The sequence below is a fragment of the Solanum pennellii genome, chromosome 3, assembly GCF_001406875.1.
Source record: "Solanum pennellii chromosome 3, SPENNV200".
Classification (NCBI taxonomy): domain Eukaryota; kingdom Viridiplantae; phylum Streptophyta; class Magnoliopsida; order Solanales; family Solanaceae; genus Solanum; species Solanum pennellii.
Genome location: NC_028639.1, coordinates 4,031,858 through 4,059,377, shown reverse-complemented (window position 1 = coordinate 4,059,377; position 27,520 = coordinate 4,031,858). Strand labels below are relative to the sequence as shown.

Below are 27,520 nucleotides of genomic sequence, written 5' to 3'. Positions count from 1 at the left end.
AGAGAGAACAAAATGACATGACCTCTCGGAAAAACATATAAGCAATAAATTTTGAGCCCTTTGGCTCTTTTTGACCAAAAAAAAAAAGGAAAATTATATAAGCATGTGGTTATGAATTGAATTATTATTGTACATCTCTATTGTTTAAATTTATTTGTTGAATTTAATTTAACGAGAAATTAAAGTAAGTAGAAAAAAAATCTTAAATAAAAATATGTAGAACACTTGACTTATACTTCCTCTGTTTCATTTTGTATGTTATGTTTTTATTTTTTGCAATAAGAAATAATGTAACTATATATTTTTACCTTATTTAATTTTTTGGAACTCAAGTTTTCAATCAATGAATATGACTTAATTTATTTTGCTTAATTAATTTAACCAATGAACATGAATCATTTACTTAGCTTTTCTAAGTTGGTCAAATGTATATTTTCAAAGTTAATAACTCACAAGGATAAAATGAAGAATATGATAATTTATGCATTTATTTTATGAAATGACAAGTATGCATTATGGACCAACTATTTATAAAAAGATATGACATATAAAATACGATCGAAGGAGTATAAATTAGGAATTTTAATTTATGGATTTTAATTTATAGCGTTTTTGGCCAAACTTTTTTCTTTCATTAGTGAGTGTTTTTGGAAGAAAATAAATATTTTTGAAGTGTAGAGAAATGGTTGTAGAAGCTAATAAAATAGTTTTTTCCTAAAAGCCTTTTTTGAGAAAAATATAATTAAAAACATTTAAAAAGCTTTAATCTAACTTTAATTATTTCCCATAAGTGTTTTTTAGATTTATTGGTCTAATTAATACGAACTATTTTCGCCAAAAATTACTCTTTTGAAAGCATTTTCAAAATAAGCTAATTTTAGAAGTCGGTCCAGGCTATTATTTTTTACTTTTTAATTTTATACTAAATGTATAAAAGAATTTCTTTTAATTTTATTTGAACAGTACTACAAAAATATTTAAAAAATATTTTTTATTTTCTAAAAAAAAATTAAAACAAATTAACTCAAACATGCTTCAAAAAAATAAATTAGATAAGCAAACTGAAACTAAATAAATATTAATTTAACCTTGTTATAAAAATTCATTGATTTTAATTAAATTTTGAATCCACCCTTCCATTTAAATCAAATTTCTTTTAAATTTTAATCCAAAGTCTATCTTCTTAAAGTTGTGTTATCAATGTTTGTTATATTCTAGGTGTTTTGATGATCCTCACAAATGCAGGGACCTGGTTCCTGGCAGAGTGCTCTCGTTCAGATACAAATGGGGTACAGTCATAAAAGCTGTCATGTCAGGTGGTAGGTGAAAAGTGCAGTATCCTACACTAATAAGAAGAGCGAACGAGATTGTATGTTTCAGTATCTCGCAAATGCAGGGACCTGGTACCAGACAGAGTTTCCTCCATCAGATACATAATTGGTTACAGCTGTAAAGCTGTCACGTCAGAGGTTGGTAAGGCGTCAGTGTACTACACCAATCAGAATGGAGGAGGGTGTTTGTCCAACGGATAATAACTCTTTATGTTTGATACTTTTAGCATGACAAACAGCATATTATATTCATTCATCCAAAGAAGGAAGTCAGCCAGCAAGCCTTTTCAAGAACTCATATAGAAGTTTGCAAGGGACCTGGTTCCCGCAAGCAAGGGACCTGGTACCCGCAAGACTGCGACGTGAAAAGGACGAAAAGACAGCTGTCAGAAAAGCTGTCATCTCTGATGCGGTAGGTGCACAGCTTTTCCAACAGCAGGCCTTCAGCCAATGGGATGACTTCAACGAATTTGTGGGAATTTATATTATCTCTTTCCAACAAACACAAATTCAAGACTTGGCAAATTAAACTTGGATTTTCTCTGAAAATTCACAAGCTTGAACAGAAGGCCATCTTCAAGGAAAAAAATTGCTCAACTCAACAGAAGGACCTGATAGAGTTTCTTATTTGAGTATTGCAGATGAAACAAACCCAGGGACCTAGTAGAGGTACCAGGCTCTCATGATGACGAGCCAGTCGATTGCCAGCTGGAGACGGTACAGAAAGTAGGTGCACACTTCCCGATGGCGTCAGAAAGTGTGACTCTTCCAGCCAATGGCAAAGAAGTTTAGGAAAGTGACTTGCCCATATAAAAGGCACTTTCCTAAACACTTTGTGTAGTTTTTGCAACTTGATAAAAACTTTTCAAGAACTCTTGCAAAGGCTACTACCAAGCAAAGGCAGAATCATTCCAAGAACAGCAGAAATCTCTGGAGCTTTTTAGTGCAGCTGTTTAGGAATATATTCTCTTGTTCTTATATTGTAAACTATTCCTGAAACTATAAAGGAATCAGTGGGTAGTGTTGAAAGTCTAAGTTGTCCAAGTGGGATAGCTTAGTGGGTAGATAGTTTTCTACTTAGGCTTGTTAAGCAATAGGGATTATTGCTTAATTGTAAGATTGATAACTCTTTCTTACGTTTGTTGTAATCGTGTTTTACTTTTGCTTTTGAAGATTAGTGAAAACAATTGAAAATCCTGTGGAACAGGTCGTGGTTTTACTCCCTTAAGCAAGGAGGTTTCCACGTAGAATCATTGTGTTGATTTTACTGCATTTAACTTTCTGGTAATTTTCTGGAGTGTAGTAAGGGACCTGGTCCATTACTTGTTAAGTGAAGGCACATATTCCATCAATGTTCTTTTTCATTAAGCTTATATATTATACGTTATAACTTGCTGACAACAGATTATTTTTTCCTATTTTTCCCATACAATTAAGGGGCCGTTTGATTACGGTATAAGAGGGCATGTTATTTATGTATAAAATATTATATTAGTTTTACAATGTTTGGTAAAAAAATTTTACTAGGTTGAAAATTCAACATGACTTATACTATGTTTGGTTGCATTTTTGTAATCCTACATAATTAATATCAACATAATTTACGAAGGAATCTATGAATAAAGTTATGTATGGTAGAAGGTGGAATAAGTTATGTGGTATTAGTTATACATGTATTATGGGGTTGTTTGGTTATTGGTTAGAGTTATGCATGTATTAACAATGCAGGATTTAGTTATGTAGGTATTAATTATGGAAAGTTTAGTTATGCAGGATTTACTTATGTAGGGCTTAGTTATGCAGGGTTTAGTTATGTTAGGTTTATTTATGCGGGTATTAGCTATGTGGATATTAGTTATGTAGATATTATTTCGTTACGTAGAGATTACAATACATGAAATATTAACTATTTAATATTAAAATTGTTATAAATTATTTCTATATATTATTTACAAAATAATAATACATGCTAATAAAATATGAAATATATTGAGTAACATATAATGCTAATATTTGATTAGCATATGTACCGTTAAAAAATATACAATAAAGTTCTAATATTAAAAAATATTTATATTTGCATAAATCAATCAAAATGGTAAGTATATAAAAAAAAATAATCTATATATAATAAGAAATAAAAACAACAAATGTTGATAAAGTCTTCATTTGAGAAAAATAAAATAAATTAAAAAAAATAAAAATGATCTAAATATAAAAAATAAATAAAAACAACAAATCTATATATAGAAAAACAACAAAAATTTCAATTAAAAACAATAAAATAAATTAAATGAGAATAAACTAGTGATCTGACCGAGAATATAAACAAAATTAAAATAAGTACAAAATAGTGGATACTATGATCATGAATTCGACCTTGCTAGATGATTTTTCTCTTTAAATCTTTTTCCAAATCAATTGATAAACTACTTTAATTTTTAAATTAGTAGTTGGTTGACCCTTATTATGAATTTCCTTGCTACTCCTACGAAATTATCCAATATTCCATTACACGCAATAAAAGTTCTTTTTTCTTTTTGGTATTAGTGACAGAATATTAATCAAAATAAACATAATCAAAAAAACCATGATGAAAATGAAAATAGTTACTTACTCTTCTTGTTTTTCCACATCTTCTATGTCGTATCGTAGTTTTACATATTTTTTTTTTTGAAAAAAAGGTAATCTAGCGAATTAGATCTTCAAAACGTGCTTCTTTATTTCATATTAATTAATTTTTGAAATGTTCTATATTTTTTAAGAAAAATAAATTAAAATAAAATTGAATCTAGTATTTTTTATTTTATCTTTATTAATAATTGTCAAAAATTTATAAATAAAATGATTAAATATTAATTAATTACTAATTCCAATCTAATGAAGAGTAAAATTAAAAAATACTTTAAATTAATTTTAAAAACTGAATAATTAAATTAATTTAAAAAATAAAAATATCTCAAAAATTAAGTTAATATGGAATGAAGACAGCAGTATCATAAGAATGCTTTTAAGTTTATCAGTAAAACAGTTTCTCTCAAATGGTGAATTCTACGCCGCGTGAATTCAAATTAATAAGACTTATATGCAGATATCATATTCGAATGAAAAATCAAATCATAATTCATCATGTGTTTTGTGATTTTAGTGAACCAGAACTGAAATAAATATAAAAACAGAGAGATGGATTTAGTTGTTCTAAGAATCAAAGAAGAGGGGAATAACCAAAGCATATACTACTAATATTAATATATATATACTTATCTAATAAAATTACAAGATCTTTTGAACCTCTATAGCTCAAGTCTCAACTCCACCATCTTTATTCTCATCATTAATTTACACAAGCCCAAAAAGAAAAAATTAATTCCCATGAGAAAAAATCTAATCTCCGCGAGCAAAGCAGAGTTATCTCTACTCTGCTCTGCTCGCAGGATTTAGGGAAAAACAAAAAACCTAGTAAATTAGATATCTACGATGTGTTTATAGGAGTGATTTTGATAACAAGACCTGGAAAAACATCATCAGGATCATGAATATGTGGATTCTCCTCAACAATAAAAGGATCACCACACTTATCACTAATCGTATGTAACGTTTCTCCTTCTCCAACCACATAAATTTCATCACAAGGCCGACTCAAGAACTGATTCCCTTTCATTACGGCTCCATCAGTTGAATAATTCTCTTTCACTGAACTAATCAAAAGCAAACCCAATACAAAAATAGCACAGTAAAACGAAGCTGCATCTGCTATCGCTACTAATTGTGCTTTGCTGGATTTTCCTGATACTAAAACGAACGCCATAATTAATTAACTGTGCTTTTCTTTTTCCTGAAAAAAACAGAGAAAAATTTTGAGAAAAAAAACAGAGGAAGAAGAATGAGTTTTTTTTTTGTTTGAGAAGGGATTAATTATTATTATATATATAGAAGAAAAAAAAATGAATTTGGGTTGGGGAGGTAGGAGTTGGTATTATATTCAGTCGTGTTTGATGGTTATTGGTTTAGGCAGTTGAAATTGAAAGTTCATCTCAAGTATATATTTCGTCTTTATTTCGTCTACTTGTGAAAATTTTGACTAAGTAAACGCGCCATCATTTATTTTGATTGGAGAAAAAACTATTTTTAGCGATAGAATTAAGTTTATTTCTGTTATGAATCTATTGTGTTATGCGGATGGATCCATTAGAGTTATCCAACAATTAATTGGATTCATGTATTAGTGTTTTCAATGTGATAAGATTTCAAGGTGATATGAACCTTGATGATAACTATGTATAATTCCAAGGTGACCTTTGACTATGATATCTCAACACTATAAATAGAGATATCATTCACCATTGTATACACTTGAATAAGAAAAAAATTCCTCTTCTTCTATCTACTTCTCTTGTCTTCTTCTCTTTATGATTATATTCTTATTACCTTGATATTATAACAATTTCTCACATATAGTCATTTATCTTAATGACTTCTTTTTCTATTGAAGTCATAATAATAGCTGAAAATTCAAAAGTTTCAAAAAATATTAAATTGTCAATTTTGTGCATTTTTTTTTGGGAAAATTGTATATAATAGCAAACTAATAACCTAAATTAAATGGAATAGCTAGGGTTTGATTTAATTGTGCTCCATAGCAAACATTAGCTAAAATTTGTCAGCGTCTCTCTCCCAAAAATCTCGCTCGCCACTCTCCATTCTCACTCGCCTCTCTCGCTTTATACACAGAAGTGTATAATTCTGTTTCTCTTTTGTATAAAGCGAGAGAAAATTGTATACACACATGCAAAAATGTATATCTTCGTGTTATACACTTAATTATACAATTTACAAACATTTTACTTCAAATATTTCATAGAAAAAGGCCAACGAATTATACAATTACAGTGAAATACAATTTTCTCTAGCTTTATACAACAGAAGTGTATATATTGTGTTTCTGTTTTTGTATAAAGCGAGAAAAACATATATCTTCTTGCTATACACTTATAATTATGCAATATACATACATTTTAATTCGATTCAACTGTATGCAAAACAAATTATACAATTGCAGCGAAATAGGTCAGCGAATTATACAATTTAGGCCAGCGAATTATACAATTGTATATGTATAGCAAATTATACAGTTTTATGTTTGCTATGGAGCGCAATTATGCAAAGTTTGCTATAGCATACAAATATAAATTTTTTGTTTGCTATATGTGAAAATTGTCCTTTTTTTTTTACTCTTAAAATTTGAAGTATGCCAAATAAGTTTGAAATAGAGAGTATATTATCTTCCCATGAAAGATATTATAGTATATATGTCAAACAAAATTCATTTTTACGAGTTCAAATTATGTTTTCCCTTATACATGGTAGATGATTCCTTATTAATCATATGATAGCTAGTAAAACTGCGAAAAAAAAGACACATTCCACGCATGAAAATAATAAGAATTGATATTAGATGATTTTGTTTACTAATCTAGAAAAAGAAAAAAACAATTTAATATTTATGTATCAATATAAATATAAATATAAATACAAGTGGTGTTATCTTGTCAAGTGGTTGACCAAATCTTTTTTAGGGAAGGTGGCTATTAATTAGGTGTCCAAACCATTTATTTGGTGAGTAAGAATAATTAAGTGAGGGGTGTACTTAGATTAGTTTGTGTATTATTTGATAATGGATAGGACACGTGGCACATGTATGAGGTTTTTGGTAATTTTGCATCAAGTTATAGAAAGGTCACGCAAAGCAGATGAGTCATAGGTTGTCCACAACGCCATGCCATGTCATGTTTGAGTTTGGTTTCTACACGTCTTGAACTTTGTATCAAAATTACTCAAATATAGGTTTTATGTTTACCTAATTTCTAATATTTTCTTTTATTTTAAAAATCACTTAAGTTTTTTATTTTTTTAATATATTTGAGTTAGTATTTAAGCTATATATTATGTATTTGATAATGTATTTGAGCTAATTTTTAATGTATCAAGATACATATTATATATCCGAGCTAATCTTTAATGTATTCAAACTATATATTATGTATCAATTATATGTATTTGAGATACTCTTTATATTCTAATTTATGTTACATTTTAAGGAATTAATGTAATTATAAATTAAGAAGAAATAAATTATAATCTCATATTAAAACTCGGGATTTCTAAATTTCTATCTTCTAAGAAACTGCCACCTACTTTTGTATATAAAGGAGTCTGTCCAGATCATCCTGAAGAATTTTGTCCAAATTTACATGGATACTTTTAAGTAAGAGGGATGAGTTAAGATAAATATATTTGGTTTATTTATATTTTATTTTATATAAAATTATTTATTTGTGTATATTTAAAATTAAAAAATATAAATATCAGTTGAAATCAAATTAAATGTCAAATAAATCACATTTATATATTATGAACAAAATTTTAGATCAATTTCTCTTCTTTTTCTTTTTGTCATTGTTTAAATTTTGACCTCATTAAAATTTGGCCTTTTAAAAAATATATATACTCACAGCCAAATTTACTTTATATCTTTTTAGATGGTATAGATTGATTATACAAGATCATAAACATGTTATATCTCTTATTGTTTCAAATAAAATGTGCAGGTCTCTCTTTAATAAGTGATTTACTATTAAAACGAAAAAATATCGAATCAATCAAAGGGAAATTTTGCTGATTATATTTAATATAATTTAAATTATTAATTAAGTGCATGATTATTTAGAATTTTTTCTTTCTTAAAATTTGAGCGGAAAATAATCATTTCACCAAAAATCAAAAGCGAAATCATAAGAGAGACAGTAAGAGACTTGCCTTAATAGAAAATTATTGTAATCGTGGATTTTTTTAGCCAATTCCTGATAATCACCCTAACATGTTACTCTACTCCGTTTACAATATTTGTCACGTTAAGATCATGTATTTTCTTCAAATAAAATTTAATACAAATTGTAATTTGATAATATAATCCTATTGTATCAAGAATATTAAAATTTTATATAATTTTTCGATTGAACAAAATGATGTAATTATTAAGGACAGAATTTAAAAAAATAACAATTATTTTTTGATTATTTAAATTGACAACTAATTTTAAATATTTATTTTTGAGTATATTTGTCGAATAATGACAAAGTATATGTGCATACAAATTGACCAATGCAACATGTTATGACCATTGGGGATTTGCCAATTTGGCAATTTCAATCGACTCCATATATATAAAAATCCGAAGTTAAAAAGGCAAAAAAAGTTATCAAAAATTTTAAAAGGGTACATTAATTTTTTTTAAATCAAAAGGGATAAAATCGCTTTTAACGAAGCGATTTTCTTCTGATAAAATTGACGTATTATTTTTTTTAAAAAAAAAAACAAAAATCACTATTATGATAGCGATTTTATCAAAAAAAAAAATCTTTTTCCGCAGCGATTTTGTCAAAAAGAAATTTAGCAAATGGTGGAGCCCGGACCAAAATGCCTCGACTAACTTAAAAGGAAATCGCTGTATATAGCAGCGATTTCAATTTGATTTGGTATTAAAAAAAATAAATTAGAAAAAAATCACTCCGTCAGAAATAATTTTGTCCTTTTGATTAAAAAAAAAGTTAATACGCTCTTTTAAAATTTTTGACAATTTTTTTTTGCTCTTTTAGCTCCCCATATATATCACCTGAGACGGTTCATGTTACTATATTCAGTCCATGATAAATAAAGATTTAATATATAAATATATTTTTTAATTTGGTCATATTTCATATTGAGGTTTTTCAATTTTTGATGCGCACAAGTAAACACCTAAATTTGTATAAAGCTGAACAAGTAGACACACGAGTTTTATGTGGCATAATACATGCCGAACATCACATGTGATGTCAGACACAAATTGTCATGTAGGGTGTCATGTACTGTATGTCTATTTATTTAATCTTGTACAAATTTAAGTGTTTATTTATGCATACTCAAAATTGAAGAATATATATATATATTATACCTTAAATAAAATACAAAAGAAATTGATGCTGGATCAACTTTTGTCTTGTGACAAGAATTGTGGGGGGCTAAATTTTTTTATGTTAAACTATCCCAAAAATATTCTTTAACATTCTATTACATATTTATATTAAACTCAACACAATTTTCTTCAAAAAGTTTTGTACCCAAATGAAATGAGTCACCTAATTTATCAAACTTTAACCAACCTTTAATTGGAAAAATATTCCAACTAACAGTAGCTGACCCAGTCGTCATTCAAGTCTTTTCAACAATTTTGGCCAAATGTAATTTACTTCATTTCAGACACAACATACATAAGCATCAGTTTCAACAGAAATTGTCAAAATTCCAAACACTAAAGGCACGCCAAAAAAGTGTTGCACGTATATTATGATTAAGACCATGACATTTTCATTAAAATTGCCCATAAAATATAAAACTAAACCAACAATATTTGAACAAAACCCTAAGGACTTTGGTCTTCTATTCTTTGGTGAATTGTCAAAAATTATTACTGTAAAATCTAAGGAAAAGGGTCTGAAATATATTCGAACTTTGATAAAAATTGTTATTGCGATATTAAATTTTGGAATGACCTTTTACTCCTGCATTATTTAATAGTGCATTTTAAAGGTATATATGTGTCCAGGTGGACATAAAAAATATTGCATTATTATACATAGTAGCGTGTCTATGTTGGCACATATATACCTTTAAAATATGACTTCGAAGTCAAAAGGGCAAAAAAATGCTAAAATTTCCAAAAGGGCATATCATAGTTTTTATTTTTATATTTAATAAACGTGATTTTAAAAAAATAAGGAAAAGAAAAATAAATCCAGGAAAAACGCTACCAAGGCAGTTAAAAGTAAAACACTGGCTTTTTAAAAAAGAAAATTTATGTAAAACGCTGCCCAGACAACGATTTCAAAAAAAAAAATTAACAAAAAAGCTGCCAAAGCAGCAATTTTCATGAAAACAAAATTTAAAAAAAATCTGTGAAAAACGCTGCTACAATAACGATATTAGCGAAAAAAGAAAAAAAATATTGGGAGAAAATCGCTGATCATGCAGCGATTTTTAATTTCAAAGGAGAACACGATGTTCATATGTGTCAGAGGAAAATCGCTTTGGTAGTAGCATTTTGCCCTTTTGGTTAAATAAAAATATGATATGCCTTTTAAAATTTTTGATAATATTTTTTGCCCTTTTGACTCCGAACTCTTTAAAATACACTATCAAATAGTTCAATGGATAGAAAATATACCATGAAATAGTTCAAGAAGGTAAAAAATCCTTCATAAAATTTGATATTGTAAAAATAATTTTGCCCAAAATTAAAATATTTTTCATACCATATTCCCTAAAATCTATATAAAAGGGAAGAGTGTAAGTCAACTCCTTAACTACAATCGATCCACTAGTGGCTCTAACTTTTAACCCTATAAGTTAGGTAAAAACTTTGTATTTGTTTTTGTCAAGTCCCCTCGTATTTTCGTACCTTTAAACGAGTAACATTGTCCACTTAATTATTCAATCAATAACTTAAAATTAATCTCCTCAACTATTTGTCTAACTATGTTTGAGACACAATAACTCGACCAAATAGTTAAGGGGATTAATCATAATTAATTGTCTACTTAAACATACATATAAATAGTATTAATTTAACATAAACACGCAGTACACGTCTATTATCCAATGAGATAAATTGTAGACGAATTAAAAAGGAAATTAGGTTCTTTTTTATGTACTTAACGCCCAACAACCTTGGGCACGGAAAAAATATTTTCAAAATACATCATAAAGATGAGTCAAGTTTTAATTATTTTTAAAAAGGCAAATTAAAATTAAAATTCCACCTATATGAAGATTCAGAATTTAAAATCGGAATTTTGTTTAAATATCATAACCAAACACAACTTTATCAAATTTAAAGTCCAAATTGTATGATCAAACATGAAGAAATTAAGAAGGAAATACGAGTTCAAAGCAAGAAGTATATATATATATCTATACAATTTCTATAATAATTTATGCTCCCCACATGATTTTATTTCTATACATATACAGAGCAATTTATTCAACATATATTTGTTGAGGCTAAAAAAAAGCAGTTAAAATGTTCCAACAAATTATGTACTATCTCAAGGACTTGTTATTGTTGAAAGGAACAATCTTAATAACAAGTCCAGGAAAAACATCATCAGGATCATGAATATGTGGATTCCTTTCAACAATATAAGGATCACCACATTTATCACTAATTGTATGTAATGTTTCTCCTTCTCCAACTACATATATTTCATCGCACGGTCGATGAGACATCGATAGTTGATTTCCTCTTACCTCAGAATCCCAATTCCTAAGGTTATTTTCCCTAATGGAACTCATTAATACAAGTGCCATGAGGCTAATTGCACCTATCCATGAAGCTAAATCAGCTATGAGTATTGAAGTTTTTACTTTGGATTTGTATTTATTGGATAGAGAAGACATGATTTTTATAATGAGAAGAAAAATAAAGATGATTTGATGATATTGTGTATAAAGATGGTGATATTTATATGGATATTATTGGTGATGAGAGAGTTTTTGTGTGAGCTTTTTAGTTTGAGGATGACTTTTGGAATATTGGTTTTGAATTAGGCAAGTTGAGTTAGTTGATTGGACTACAATTTGGCGTGTACTTATTATATGTTCACCAAATTATAATAGACCGTTATGATTAATAAAAGGTTTATTAGGTAGCCCAAATATCTTTTGTGAGAAAGATCGCGATAAAGTTAAGATTTTCATTAAGAGGGTTCAAAATTTGAGGTGAATTATATGAACTAGTTAAAAGGGGTTTGACATCTATTTTAAATAACAGTGATTAAATAGCACTCCCTCCGTCCCAATTTGTGTGACACTTTTAAGATTTCGAGATTCAAACAAGTTTATCTTCGACAGTAAGTTTTTTCATATATCATTTAATTATTTTGAATTGTCAATTATTGTGACTTGTAGTATTTTTTACGTAATTTACAAATAAATAAATTTCATCTCAAAAAATATTGAAAATTTCACGCGCAAATTTTCGATCAAACTTAAACTGTTTGATTTTCGAAAAACGAAAAATGTCATATTAATTGAGACAGGGAGAGAATAATTCTCCACCGAAGAAGGTTAACATGAACCCCTGACCCAAAGCTGGCTTCGCTCCTAGAGATGGATCTTGCGTTTCACTCATCCCAAAAGCTAGAGGAGACTATCCATCGAAAAAATAAGAATTGGGATGGGTCCGAGTCCAGCTTTTATACCATGTAAAAAGTAAATTTTGGTTCTAAAAAGCTAGCTCATGAGGAAAAGATTGTTCAAATCATATTAAAGAACTCACTCATCCTTTAAACGATCAACGTGGAACTCTTCATGGTTTGACGTATGAAAAGGCTTTATTATTATATGTAACTAGCTAGTACAATTTTAATATAATGTTCCTCCTTGGATGGAATGGTAGCTTAAAATAAGTTTATAAGTTAAATATGAGTAATATATTTGGTTGCTATAACTCGTAAACTATGATGACATTTCAATTAATAAAGATAGAAATGAAAAGTTTACGTTATTATAATTTTAAAGACATCATTATTCTAGTTAATTGATCCCTTTCAGATAACTATTGACTAACTACAGAAATGATTTTTAAATACTTAATAGATATTGATACTTCAACAAATTTCACTAGTATTTTTCTAGCAACTAACCTGGCAATAGCAGCATGGACAGGTTTTATTAACACCAAATACATAATTATAATAATATAGTAACATACCACTAAAACCTCACGTTTAATAAACAATTACAAAGAGAAAATACCAAATACAATTAATAACAAATGCACTTTCAGAATAGAATTAGGAGGAAAACATTTTAAAAAATCCAAAAGTCAACGAGGAGTACGTACTAAAAAGGTGATCAAAGGCTAGGCCTAGTGGTAAATAAAGTAGGAGAAAAATTACGAGTCTCATATTTTAGTTTTAGTGACGGTAAAAAATATTAGGTGATTTATTTGTTTGAATTTCGGTGATTGATATTTGTATTGATCAAAAGTAGCCAGTATCTGATAAAATAATTGAAATACGCAAAAACCAACTCTGAACACCAACGGTATTAGTAAAGATGAGGAGTGTTTTCATGTTTTTTGAGGGATTAGGTTTGTTGGTGTTTGTCATTATACCAGCCGTATTATTGGCTTTGATATCTATTATGTTTGTTGTTTATTGTGTTTCAATTATAGCATTATTTTATTGTTCTTGTTACTTTTCTTAGCTTGTAGGATTTGCACTACTTTCCTTGTTAGTTTCTATGTTTTCTACATAGTTGAATTTGTTGCACGTAAATCAGGTCTTTCAGAAAGAGCATCTCTACCTCAACGAGGTTGTGATAAGGTTTATGTCCATTTTATCCATTCAACTTCGACTTGCGAAATTTCACTGAGTACGTTGTTATTGTTAAAAGGAGATGAGTGTTAAAATGGTGTATAGTTGAGCAAGTGGAGGGGAAGATGAATGACGTGAAGGAAAGGTTACCTCCCCCATTAATTAGACCAATAGTTCAAAGCTTTAGCCATCATAATCAATAACAAACCGAACCCTAACCTAAGATCCTAAAGTCAATAATGAATACTAAAGGATTGTGAATATTCATCAAGGGGACCAAATGATCACTTTAATTTCTTCTACAAAAGTGTATTTTGGCTGATTGCACTTGTATGTGCGCTCTTTATTGACTTGATAACAATGATTGCAACCATTTGATGCAAATATTCCCCTTTATATTTCATTGATGAATAATTATATATCAACATAAGTATTTGTTATTGCTACTAAACAATCAAACATATGTGGAATCATATATTGAGAAAATTAGGCGTATAAATAAACATATATTAGTTAATTAGTTAACATAATTATAGTTTGTCTTAATTATAATTCATGACCTACATTTAGCTACAATACGCGGCTCAACTATTTAGTTTTGTATAATTCGCACGGTTATATAATTTGGAATAATATCATTTGTATAACGGTGTGGTATATTGTTGGACCCCTTTTTTCTCATTATATAAAGTAAAAGGGTCCTTTTATAAAATGGGTCCGATGTCTAGAAAACATAGTTATGTGACCATTTGTACAATTTACCCCTATATTTGCATGTATTGAAGTCAATAAAATATTGATTATGCGGCGTTGATAAGTCAATTAATTTTAGTAAGAATTGGTTGGGTTGGGCCACGACCCATTGTTTTCTCCGACGAAGAAGATTGAGGAAAATTACGTGATAAAGTAACTTTATACTATTTAATTACTTATTATAGATATAATTTGTTATAATTATTATTTATGACTAACATTATACGTTAATTACGTGGACTGATTTTGAGTTTGCATAATTTATCACGTTTGTATATGTATAATTCGCCAGAATATACATATACATATGTATAATACACAATTATTTAACCTATATACATATATAATTCACGACTTTCCCACTCTCTACCCTCTCTCGCTCGCCTCTCTCCTCCCTCTCCCAATCTCGCTTGCCATATATACAAATGTATATGTATAATATACAATTATATACATATACAATTCATCTCTCTCCCACTCTTTGCCCTCTCTCGCTTGCCTCTCTCCTCCCCCTCCCAATGTCGCTCGCCTCTCTCCTCCATCTCCCATTCTCACTTGCCATATATACAGATGCATATGTATAATATGCAATTATCTAACTGATATACATATATAATTCACCTTTCTCCCACTCTTTTTCCCCTTTCTCTCGCCTCTCTCCTCTCTTTCATATAACATGTAACTACGAATGTGATTATCATACTATAGCTATGAAGAGTATTTAGACTATTTTAAAGTGACCATATGTGAACATTCCCAAAAGAAAATGATACCATCATAGAACAGACATAACAAGATTTTGATATTTGAATCACCTGTAAATGCAGCAAAGTCTCAAGGTTCTATACCTGAAGACACAACAGCAGTAGTAGGAACACAACTCTAGATTCTCTCTATTCATCAGAGGAAAGTGAAAAACATAAGATGACATGAGAATCCACAGAGACATGCACTTATATTCCATATCCTACCTATGAACCACCAAGGAACACATCATTGCCAACAACAAGAGCATACACACGTCCAACTGGACCATCAAGACAGATGTCAGTACCTGTTTGTGCCATTTAACTGACATTTATGTCCAATTTTGGATGTGTACAAGTAGGCATACGCGCACACACACATCTTACTATGGCAAATCATCTGAGACACGTTTGACAAGCACATAACCAATTTTTAACCTGCCAAAACTATCGTTGAATGGTGTTTTGTTGCACGAATATAGGTTTCGCTGTGAACTTGGACCACATTACTGGTAGAAAAATTGCAAAGTAGATGACGGGAAAGTGAAATAACAACATTTGCACAACAGATGTGTTCCAGGACTACTGGTATAATTGGAACATTTTTCACTGTGCAACACTACTGCATACATTAGCAAACTTATTCAAGGAACACAAGATTTTTGAGCCTCATCCATAACTCGTGAAAAACAATACAGGACGGGAGACCAGAAATGTCCTCCAGAGATTTACACGATTATCATGATTTTGAGTACAAACCAGACTAGGAAAAAATATGCCTGGAACCCATCGAGAGCTCACTAGTTAAAAGCAACTAAATGGCAAGGCTCTAAGCTAACTACCTCTGAAAATCAAAACTGGTACTTCTTTATCTTATTATATGTTTCCTTGCTTGGTACATTTTCTCACTGGGAGAAGAAAAATAAGATAATTGCTGGCCAGCAACAAAGAAATGTGATCGCTGTAAATGTGTTGATCCTCTCAAGATGTACTGCTGGATTCAGTTGACCACTTCCAAACTCTAACTTGACCTGATTCATCACCAGTAAAAAATAAACCAGCAGGACCAATCTCTATTCGACGGACACCCTCCTTAGAGAATATCTTCCCCCTCTCAGAAAAGCTAACCAGAAGAAGTAATGGTGTCAAAGATCAGTCAATAATAAGAACAAAATATGACTTCCAACAACATAGAGAGAGAGAGAGTGAGAAACTTACGATGGCAAATCATAGACACGAATGGTGTTGTCATTGCGCGAGCAGAGCAATACAGGCTTTGCTTCTGAATCATGCATGCCACAGAGAGTAAGCACACCCTGAAGATAAGAAAACATTGTCAAATGACAGCGTCTCCAAAAAATAGATTATGATTATGAATCTATAAATCATTGGAGTTTGGCAGGCAAAGCAACCCAGCCTCATTTTTCTGCTCTATATGCAATCTACTCAAAACACAAAGCAAATAGAGAAAATTTGAGTATAAATAAGTTTCAAAGTTGTCACAACAATCATTTTCACCAGAAATGTTTTCAAGATGTTAGATTATGAGATCAAACATAAAAAGTGTAAATTGTTGGCTGATATTGGGCACCGACTTGCATAACTAATGCAGCGTTTGGTTTGTGGTATTAAATAATACCTATACTAGGTAACACGGGAATCTCTGTGTTCTTTTAAATTTTATGCAGGATGAAATGTGAGAATATTGGTATCGGCAATGTAGGATTAAATTATTGAAAGACCAAAATGCCCTTTCAAAATAAGCAACTCTTGTATAACAGTCTTTCTTTATTAATACAAGCATAATGAATATCGGCATATCTAGTAAATGAACCAAACAACCTTCTGAGTCCCTTAAAACATTCATGTTACAACAGTATTTCACATTTTATCGACATCTAAACTTTAAGAATGATGCTACTCAAAGCATCTATGATTTTATTTGCTGACAAACCATCCAAAATATTCCGAAATGAATCCAAATTTTTCTGAGTCTCTTCCATCTGGATAGCACAAGTTCCAAATTTAATGCATGTCCTCCATGTGAGGAACATACACCAGCTTCTCCACATACTTTTACAGTGCAGAAAATTTGAACTGTTTCTGTAGACTACTTATAAAAATATGTTCCACTCATCACCAAAAAGATAAAGAGCACAAGTAGCAAAACAAGTTATTGTTATTGGTGCATTGGTTTTCTTATCTTCCTCCAAGGCTACTTAAAATTGTCTCAAACATGATACAAAAAATTGACCATCCCCTCCCGTCATGCACTTTAAAGAATCACTTCGGTCTTCAATCAACCTCACCTCATTTAACTGTTTTAGAAGAAAGGTAACACTTCCAATCATCCGCTTCCGGGTTTTTTTTCATAAATTAATGTATCTACTTGTTTTCCAAGTCAAGATGGATTTGCACCAGGGATTGACACTCAGCCTCTTTCTATTTGCCTTGGTGATGGATGGATTGACACGGCATATTCAGAGCGAGGTGTTATGGTGTATGGTATCTGCAGCTAACGTTGTTTTGATCAAGGCGACTCGGAGGGGAGTTAACGGTAGGTTGGAGGTGTAGATGCATACATTGAAGTCTAAAGAGTTCAGCTTGAACATGCAAGACCAAGACAGAGTATTAAGAGTGCATGAGTCAGGCATGGAAGTGAGACTTGATACACAAGTTGTCCTCAAGAGAGAGATATTTAAGCATCTAAGATCTCTGATCCAAGGAAATGAGGAGATCAGTGATGATGTCACACATCGTATTGGTGCGGCATGGATGAAGTGGAGGCTTGCATCCGGAGTTTGTGTGACGAGAAGGTACCACCAAAACATAAAAGATAAGTTCTACAGAGTGGTGGTTAGACCAGCTTTGTTGTATGGAGCGGAATATTAGCTAGTCAAGAACTCCCCGGTTCAAAAGACGTAAATGGCAAAATCTAGGATGTTCAAATAAATGTATGGGCATACTAGGAGCGATAGGATAAGCAATGAAGATATTTGAGACAAAGTGGTGGCATCCATGGTGGACTGAGATGATTTAGACATGTAAAGCGAAAACGTGTGAATGCCCAATGAGGAGGTGTGAGAGGTTAGACATAGTGGGGTCAAGGAAAGGCAGAGGTAGACCAAAATAAGTATTGAGGAAGGTGATTAGACAGGATATGGAGCATCTTCCGCTTACGAGGACATAACCTTACATAGAAGGATATGGCGGCAATCAAGGATAAAGCTAGAAGGTTAGTCGGTATTAAAAGTTGTCAGATGTCTTATTACTAACCTATTCATGTAGTTGATTTGGTAGTAATATAGAGCATTGTGTCGGTCGTAGTATTAGCCTATGTATGTATTATTTAGCTTTTGGTATCTAATATCATTAGTGGTTTGTTGCGTTTAGGTGATCGCACCTTGATATTTAGTTATGGTTCCTTAAATATATGCTCTCATTGCTTTGTATTAGTTGTCATATTTCTCTCTGCTCCCATTTTTCTTTAAATTACTACTTTGATTTGCTTGAGCCAAGGGTCTAATTGGAAACATCTTGGTCTATCGTAAACAATGTCTGAACCTCGCAGTGATAGTGGCCTCTCACAGACCCACTTTATGAGATTTTAGTGGGTAAGTTGTTATATCTATAATAAACAAAGAACTACACCAAAGATGTAATTCAGTAATAATTACAATAGTAGTCAAAAGTGCAAAACCTACCACCTAAATCCCTCATAAACCGTCTAAAACATGATTTTTTGAATTTGCCAAATCCAGTCCCCTTACTGAGATATTCTACAAGATACAAGTCTGGATAACCATCTTCCACATAATCAAGCACACCTCCTTTAATGGTCAAAAAGAAAATTAATTCTATCTATCTCCCAATCATTCAAGTTCCTCCTAAATTGGAGACTCCGGTTACTCCCCACTAAGACATCCTAGTAAACAGCTTTCTTCATTAACTAAAATCTTGTAAAAATCTGGAAACCTGTCTTTATAAGTGGTATTGTCTATCCATTTGATTGACAAAAATTTATCCATCTTCCTACCAGCTCTTCCTGGAGACTCCCAAAGCACTCCCAAATTGCAACTTCGGGGTACCAGGTCTAGCAGACCAGTCTTTTCAATTAGTTGATCTTGAAATATGCTCTTGTTTTGTTTCATTCCAGTAAAATAGGACATAGATAATGATCAGATGAAATTTCAGGCTTACTTTCTATATAGAAATTTAAAAGCGTCATCGCGTACATTTGATAGCAAAATCTATCAATTCTAGATGCAAAGGCATAGATACACTATTACTTCTAAGCAATGCATAATGTCCTCCATGAAGAGGAGGATCAATTCGAGAAAAATCCAAAACCACTTCTGAAAAATCTAATTTGGCTATATAATTCTGAGAGCACCTGTCCACACTAAAATACTAGTCTTTGCTGGTATTGAAATTACCCCCAATGAGTCATGATCAGCTCCATAACCCTTTCAATATGAGAATTCTAACATAAGGCCATGTCATTCTTTTCTTGAACAGGGGCCTTGCATGCCAGGAAATAGCTTAAGTCTAATGTTTGTCGACGAAATCAAACAGCAAGCAAGCAATTTTTTCTTAACACTCCTAGATTCTCCTGTTCAACATCCCTACAAACTTGCTCACTGTTACTTTCATTTCCCAATGAATATACTCAATTGTTTGGCTAATCTCCTATTGCTGAGGCGTTTTTCTGTTTCAATAAATTCATCAAAGAAAAAACTGTTGCTTCATAGACAACTATCTTGTTTCTTTTTTGTAGATATTATCCTTGCATCTTTTGCTGTTAGAGCTGAATAATCAATTTAATTCTAGATTCTATCTATTTTTCAAAAATCCATATGATTCAATTTTTTGTAGAATTTAATTAATATTTAGCTTTTATAATTTGTAAAGTATATACTGTCTTTATTTAGCAACTTTAACATTATCATTATACAACAAAGAAACAAAAGACAACAGTTTTCAGAATTCAACTCACAATAAATTAATTTCACTCATAGGTGTTGCTTGGCCAAAAGGCCCTGTAGAAGGATTTTAATACGTTACTCCTTTACGAACCATTTTACATGATCATACTAATATTTGGATATTCACATAACTTTTTTTTTGCTACAGTTTTTTCAAAAAAAAACTCAATTATCTCATTTTTTTTATAACAAGGGAAACCCGCAGCCGCTACCCTTTGGGTGCACACAGGGTAAAACCCCCGCTCCTATGCAATAGCTCGCAAACCACATAAGAGAAGTAACCCGCACTAGGCAAGCCTGGTGCAACAAGCTCGACCCAGAAGGCAAACCCTTGCTTTCGCTGGCAATGGGTCTCAATTATCTCATTTTTTAAGGAATGCTTTCTAATGTTTTTATGCAGTTCCAAATATACCTTCCTATTTTAGACAAAGTAGAGCCAAATCATCATCCGAGACCAATAAAAGTTGAAAAGTTCTACTTTCATGTTTTAAACACCCACCATTTATTTGGGCAAGATACCATTTTTCTTTATAGTTTGTACCATGTATACATTACTCTTTAAGTAATTAACTAAAGAATTTTCAATAACGTCAATGTAGTATGAATTCTGTTCTAGAAAGTATATTGAACTACAAGTACAAATTTATTAGTATTAAAGAATATTTCATCAAAAATAAACACAAACCATTTTATGAATCTCTTCCCTATCAAACGAATTGATAATCCTAAGCTTCCGTCAATTTTTCTTGTGGGATTACAAATACATTGGGTATGTTTTGGAAGCTTGTGTTGTTGAAAGCTTCCGTCAATTTTTCTTTTTCTATTTTGTCCAACATATCACTTCTAGAAGGTACATTTTAAGACTTGTCATCACCAAATGAGTTTGTTTTAGTTTTGACTAAATTAATACTCTGAGCCATTTATTTAGATGATATGTGAGACCAAAGAATCATAAAGTAAACGTGGACAGACGAAGCAGTCTCACTTACACAATCCTCTTGATGAGTATATGTAACCTCCAAGTTCCCACTATCATTAGCAGCCCAGACCTATTAAAACAAGCACAATCATCAACACATGATTGGATAAGCTTAAGAGAGCTAAATTTTTCAAGAAAAAGAACAATATAAACCTTTATCGTTTTGTCCAGTGAACATGATAAAAGAAACTGATCCCAGCATAGAACAGACATAACAACACTTGTATGATCTGTCAAGATCTGTAAGCACTCTAATGTTTCAAGGTTCCACACCTGAAGACACAATAGCAACAGTATAAAAAGACAGTAGCAACTGCAAAGTCTAGGTCAAAATGCAGAACTCTATATCCCTAGCTTTCTCTACACATGGAGAGGAAACAGAGAAACATAAAGTGACAAGAGAATCCACATCGCTCTCTGACCAACTTACTCTTATTGAATTGTCCATGGAACCAGAGTATAGTCTATTAGCTCCAACGACCAGTGATACCACATGATGGGTGTGTCCTGTCAATGCTTTGATTGGATCAAAATTATTGGTGCTCCCATTATATTTCCATGCCAATATACCATCCTGCAGTACTTTCCAGTTAATTTATAGACTGAAAGACCAGGTTGTATAGGCATGCACTTATGTTACATACCATCTTCTTCTTTTGCTTTATTTCGTAAACATATAACTAATCATACACACTTACCTCCGTACCAGCAAGGAGCATATCATTGCCAACAACAAGAGCATAGACTTGTCCAACTGGCCCATTAAGACTGAGGTCGGTTCCTGTTTGAGTATTCCATGCCTGCAAAGTTATCAGACACATCCGTGACGTAAGGAATGGAATTCACTATATTAAGAGTGTTGAACGTATTCGTAAATAGATATGCGTGTCTATGTATGGGATGCCCAAAGTGTGGAGAGAGAGACAGAGAGAGAGAGAGAGAGAGAGAGAGATGAACTGCAAGCAAAAAAAAGAAAGATAATAAAATAATTCTGTTTGACAATTCACCTTGACAAGATTAGTTAAACCCACAAAAATCCATGGTCCTTCACTCAGCATAGAACCTACTTCACCATCAAAATTGACAACCCCTGCACACTACAAAGGAGGAAAGCACAGCATAAGAAAACATTCATGATCCTCCAAAGCTACAAACTAGAGTCTCACAAATCATCATATCCAATGGAATATTTTGGCAAGAGACTACTTGACTATACTTCAGATGGAAATCTGAAAGAATGTTTATCACATAGACAAGCTATAGGTCCTTTAGATTCAACTTCAAAACTACTTTTTTTTCTCTTTCTGGGTAGCTTTCAGTTTCAGAACTTGTTTTGTTACAACTGGTCAAACTGAATCAATTTTTTCTTTTGGTTTTACTTTCAGTAAGGCAGAAGCCTTATATTTTATAATCTTAATTCTTAACAGGTTAACTGGAAAAAAGTTTCTCCTTATTCTTGGGATGCTATTAAAAGCTGATGCAACATAAAGATAGGCATTACTTTTCCGGAGAAAAGTGATCAGTTCACATAGTAGGGACAGAAGTAGAGCCGAGTAATTGACATTGTTTCTTAGATATTCCCCAGTGAATTTTATACAATATGGGGATTTCAAGGGCAAAGAAGACAAAATTTTCCTATTCCAATTTTCAGGTAAATATGAAAGGAAAAAGTATGAGGAGAACCTGCCCAGACTGGCAATCCCACACTCGTACTGACTTGTCCGTACTCCCTGAATAAAGCTTATCCGAGCCTGATGGCAAAGCAATCCCTGTAACAACCTGTTTCAATACCCATTTAATTAAACAATAACAGAATACCAACCCAATACTGAAGAGAAAAGCAAACTGTTCTGCCCCTTAAATGAAGGGCAGAATCAAAATTTCAGATATAAAAACAGAACAGGATTTCACATAATGAGTCTTCACATTCTTTTAGACAGAATAATCACCTTTTGGTGCCCTTCAAGTGTTGTCAACAATGTGAAGCAGTCCCCAGTAGTCCATGAATGCAAATACCTACAGGTGTTTCCATATGTACAATTCCCTTTAACCCAATAATTACAAACTTTTTCAGTCTTCCTCACAACTGCACCTCCGCCAGCCGCAGTTCTCCCCCATGTATTGTTAAAATTCGGATTTCTCCGCATTCCCGAACCTCGATTGTCATCAGAAAACCCATGAGGCCGCTTCGAAGACGACATTCCATTCCCCGCCGCATGTTGCTGCTGCTGTGGCGGTCCCGGTAATTCTCTATGTAAGAACGGACATGGAAATCTGTTACATCTTCCAGCCCTCCAATGAAAACAAACTTTTTGCTGTTTATTATTACTGTTGTCCCCTTGTGAAGAAGGGCCTAGCCGCTGGAACACACGCTTGCTTCCATCCATTTCCATTACCTTCTGTAATCTTGAATGTTCAAGCCTGCTTTCTCTCTTTTAATTTGCAAGTTTCTCGAGCTTCTGATATGATCTTTGGGAGACAAACCCAGTAAAATTTGAAAAATTCGAGCTTCTGATATGATCAGTGGATGCAAACCCAGTGACTTAGAGCAAGCGAATAGGGTTTGATCATGACAAAGGGGGGCTAAGAAGCTCAATGAATTGATGATTGGATGCAGTAAAACGAGAATTGGAATCGATTACTAGGGTTTTGATGAATTGAAAACCCTAATTTTGGAGTTGCAGAAAATTAATTTGGAAGAGAAGATCCCCAATTTGTATACTTCGCGACAGCGTAAACTTTACGACCAGGTAAGTAACGGGGTTATTTTCCCCGTAAAAATAAAAATATTAAGAAACTTAGCGCGTTTAAATAGTTTGAAGTTCATAATTTTTACTTAGATTTGTAATGTGTTCTTTTTAATTTGAATTTTTTCATAAATATAGTCAAACGCTTAGGGTCGTTTTTTACAAGAATAATAATACATAAATTAGTAATGTAAAGTTTATTTTTTTATATCAATTGTTTGATTTATTGTTTTCCACAATTTTATGTTTGAGTTAAAATTTTAGAAAAAACTTCTTTTCAATTTTTCCTTATAATTATTGTGAACTTTTCTATTTTATGTAATTAGGTTAATATAGATAATTATTGAATAATATTTTTTTTGTTGTTGCTTTTAACTACCTAGGAAAAGAACAATTTTATTATATGTTTGTTATTTTCTCACTTGACTTATTTAAGGGTAAATAATTTCATCTTAATAAATTGATTATTGACAAAACACCAGTTCTCGATTTAAAAAAGATATATCATATACTTTTAAATTGAAAAAGACGGTAAATAATAGTAAAATTGAATAAATTATTTTACTTTTACACATAAAAATGGCAAGTTATAATTTTAATATGTATGCAATTTTTATAAATTGCTGAAAATATAAATAATTAGAAAAACACAAATATATCATCAAATAATACATTCAATTAAGATCGCTAACGTCATGTGGTGATATATTTGCCTTCTTCGATTAGTAAATGTTAAACAACTCACATTTTATATATTATGTTTGATTTGTATTTGATTTATTTAGCACTCTAAAAATAATATAAAAATAATAAAGTTTGTAAGCTAATTTTTTAAAATAAATAAACTAGTACAAATATAAAACATAGAATCAAGAAAATAAATAAAAGAATTTAAAGAAATTTTTTTGTCTTTACTATATATTCTCATGGTATTAAATTGTATGTATTACTAATACCACAAATGAAGCTACTAGTTGTACATCATATAATACAGGCAAAAGTATTCATTACCCCCCTGAACTTGAAGCTTTTTATACAATGTACACCTAAACTTTATTTTGTTTTAATTACCCCCCTGAACTTGCTTATTCATCCTACACGTACACCTTTTCCGTCCACCTGGCATAGAAACTGAAATCAAACTCTAGACGGCGCGTGAGACAGCAATTTTTTGCCACATCAAAAATTTACAACGGTAATATTAGTAAAAATCTATTTTTTCTTTAATATTTGGGTTATTTTAAGATTTTTTCTCTCTCTATTCTCTACCTATTTATTCTTCTTCATCCCTTCTCCCTTTTTCAAATTTCAGATTTTTCTCACTTTTTTTGTTTTAATTGTTATTGCTAAATTCATGAACAATAGCAGGAGACTTGTTTGTTTATGTGGGGCTCCTCCAATTCTGAAAATTTCATGGACAAATGACAATCCCGGACGTAGATTTTTCGGTTGTAGACACTATGGGGTATGTATTGTTACTCCTTTTTTGCTTTTTATTTGACAAGTTCGTATTATGCAATTTCATTTTTTTAACTTTGATTTTATGAATGCAGTCCTCATTTCGAAATTCTTGTAAGTTTTTCGATTGGTATGATCCTGAATTTCCGACCCAAGCGAATATTGTAATTTTGGGTTTGTTGAAGAAAACCAACAAACAAGAAGAACAGCTCAAGTGCAAATGGATATTGAAACTGATTTTGGGTATTAGTTTGATATGCAATGTGATATTGTTCTTTTATTTAGTTTGTTGTTGAATATTTTTTTAATGCAATTGTTATTAGTTTGGTTTGGTGTTCCTTGTTCAACAGAACTAGGAACTCATTTTGTGGATTAGTTTGGTTTGGTATTCTATTAATGTATGTTTTTGCTGTTTTTGCTGATCAATACAATTACATGTAATGGGTACTATGATACCATGAAATAATAACATGAAGGCAACAAACATAACATAACTAGTGCTTTCTTGATCATAAAAAAGAAGCATCATAGTGTTTCATTGTTTCAACAAACAACCACAATAACTTAAGTTAACTAGCAAAACATAAAACAATCACTACTTTAAGGTTAGTTGAATAACCACACAAGCACCAACCAACAACCACAATAACTTAAGTTAACTAGCAAAACATAAAACAGTAACTACTTTAAGTTTGTTTGAACAACCATAGATTCATCAACACATAAAACCACATAAAACACTATTTCAAGTTTGGTTGGACACCACAACCACACAACTAAGAAGTTTTCTTTGAGAGTGATTTTCCTTTGGCTTGTGACCTTGTTTGAATGCCATCAGCTTTTGATCTGGTTTGAATACGACGCACAACACTTTCGACTTGAAGTTGTCTTTGAGTCATGGCCTGTTTGCCTTTCCACTTCAGTCCCTTGGTAGGTTTAAAACCAATATCACCTGTCACATGTGCAGAACTCACCACACCAGTATTAACCCTCCTTCTGCTAGACAATCCTTGCTGCAATATCAACTACATAGTTATTTTGGGATTCACATTTAGAAGACAAATATAATTTTGACAGTTTATAAGACACTTACATTAATACACGTATATCCAGTATCAGCAACAAATACACCTTGTCCAACAACTTTAGGCCTCTTCTTGTAACCACTTCCTGCACCTCTTCTTGTACCAGTCTTACTGGTGCTTGTTCTTTCATAATGACCTCTACCCCTCTTTTTTCCAGTGGTGGACTAATATGATTGGAAAAAGAACACAACAAGACATTAAATTTAATAAGTAATCTAACATAATTTATAAAAGCAAATTAATATGAATGTACCTCTTGAGTGGGTGTTGGTGTAGACTTAGGTTTAGGATTTTTTGGACAATTTCTCTTGTTATGATTTGGTCCTTTGCAAAGTGAACATGTCATTACTGTCCCCATTCTTGGCAACTTTCCAGCTTTTCTCACTTCACCAATTTCTCTTCTTCTGTTCTTTGGTGGCCTACCAGGCATTTGTCTTGCCTCAGGTGGTTCAACCATTGGGTTTCTACTTTCAGGCCACATTTCCATGTTTGGGACTGGTTGAATGAAATGAGAATATGTCTTCATATATGTGTCTTTTCTATACCAACTAGATATTGCTTGTGATGCATCCATGTTCAAGTGGTTCATTGCTGCTATACCATGTGCACATGGGATACCTTTTAATTCCCATGATCTGCAACTACATTTTTGTTGACCCAAGTTCACAGTATGCTTGTATACCCCTTCTAACACTTCAAATCCAACATCACCATTCCATTCAATGTTGCACTGCATTGATCTTGTTACATTTGTATTGAATACCATCATTGCCATTGGAGATATTCCATCTGTCCATGTTTCAGCAAATGCTCTTGACTTACTCACTCTACTCATCACCTTAACTCTAATTTCTTTCAACATAGTTACAATGGTCGTGTTCCTAGGTCCCAAGATCCAAGAATTGAAACTCTCTGCCATGTTGTTATCTATGCTATCACACTTTGAAAATGTTTGAATAAAAGCTTTACACCATGTCTCCTTGTTGTATTTGATAAGGGATTCAACAATACCTATTCCCA

At 31.6% G+C, this 27,520-nt stretch overlaps 3 protein-coding genes and 1 long non-coding RNA gene across 4 annotated transcripts; 1 reads left to right on the top strand and 3 right to left on the bottom strand.

Moving 5' to 3' along the window:
* Positions 1-4,550: 4,550 nt before the first annotated feature.
* On the bottom strand, positions 4,551-5,248 carry LOC107013897. The gene has a single exon (XM_015213774.2). It carries the CDS (start codon positions 5,137-5,139, stop codon positions 4,804-4,806), a length of 336 nt encoding a protein of 111 aa, XP_015069260.1. The 5' UTR covers positions 5,140-5,248; the 3' UTR covers positions 4,551-4,803.
* A 10,570-nt stretch (positions 5,249-15,818) lies between these two features.
* On the bottom strand, positions 15,819-23,994 carry LOC107015414 (zinc finger CCCH domain-containing protein 48). Its single transcript, XM_015215676.2, has 9 exons — positions 23,160-23,994; positions 22,894-22,989; positions 22,218-22,307; positions 21,909-22,010; positions 21,641-21,784; positions 21,364-21,483; positions 21,221-21,280; positions 16,465-16,562; positions 15,819-16,369 (listed from the first exon to the last, which is right to left on the bottom strand). The coding sequence occupies exons 1-9, from the start codon at positions 23,601-23,603 to the stop codon at positions 16,228-16,230; spliced, it is 1,296 nt and encodes a 431-aa protein (XP_015071162.1). The 5' UTR covers positions 23,604-23,994; the 3' UTR covers positions 15,819-16,227.
* A 1,258-nt stretch (positions 23,995-25,252) lies between these two features.
* LOC114076459 lies at positions 25,253-25,909 on the top strand. Its single transcript, XR_003577391.1, has 2 exons — positions 25,253-25,422; positions 25,511-25,909. It is a non-coding gene; the product is annotated as an uncharacterized LOC114076459 (long non-coding RNA).
* A 35-nt stretch (positions 25,910-25,944) lies between these two features.
* On the bottom strand, positions 25,945-27,346 carry LOC114076458. The gene is made up of 3 exons (XM_027915502.1): positions 26,754-27,346; positions 26,509-26,664; positions 25,945-26,428 (listed from the first exon to the last, which is right to left on the bottom strand). The coding sequence occupies exons 1-3, from the start codon at positions 27,333-27,335 to the stop codon at positions 26,192-26,194; spliced, it is 975 nt and encodes a 324-aa protein (XP_027771303.1). The 5' UTR covers positions 27,336-27,346; the 3' UTR covers positions 25,945-26,191.
* Positions 27,347-27,520: the final 174 nt, after the last annotated feature.

Bases quoted from the DNA above. Each gene is read 5' to 3' on its own strand.
- LOC107013897 (XM_015213774.2), bottom strand. From the start codon at position 5,139: ATGGCGTTCGTTTTAGTATCAGGAAAATCCAGCAAAGCACAATTAGTA.
- LOC114076458 (XM_027915502.1), bottom strand. From the start codon at position 27,335: ATGAGTAGAGTGAGTAAGTCAAGAGCATTTGCTGAAACATGGACAGAT. The intron at 26,665-26,753 runs GTACATTCATAT...CAATCATATTAG, and splicing joins CACCAACACCCACTCAAGAG to TCCACCACTGGAAAAAAGAG. The intron at 26,429-26,508 runs GTAAGTGTCTTA...TTGATATTGCAG, and splicing joins CTGGATATACGTGTATTAAT to CAAGGATTGTCTAGCAGAAG.
- LOC107015414 (XM_015215676.2), bottom strand. From the start codon at position 23,603: ATGGAAATGGATGGAAGCAAGCGTGTGTTCCAGCGGCTAGGCCCTTCT. The intron at 21,785-21,908 runs GTAAGTGTGTAT...AAAGTACTGCAG, and splicing joins TGCTCCTTGCTGGTACGGAG to GATGGTATATTGGCATGGAA. The intron at 21,484-21,640 runs GTAAGTTGGTCA...TTGTGTCTTCAG, and splicing joins CCATGGACAATTCAATAAGA to GTGTGGAACCTTGAAACATT.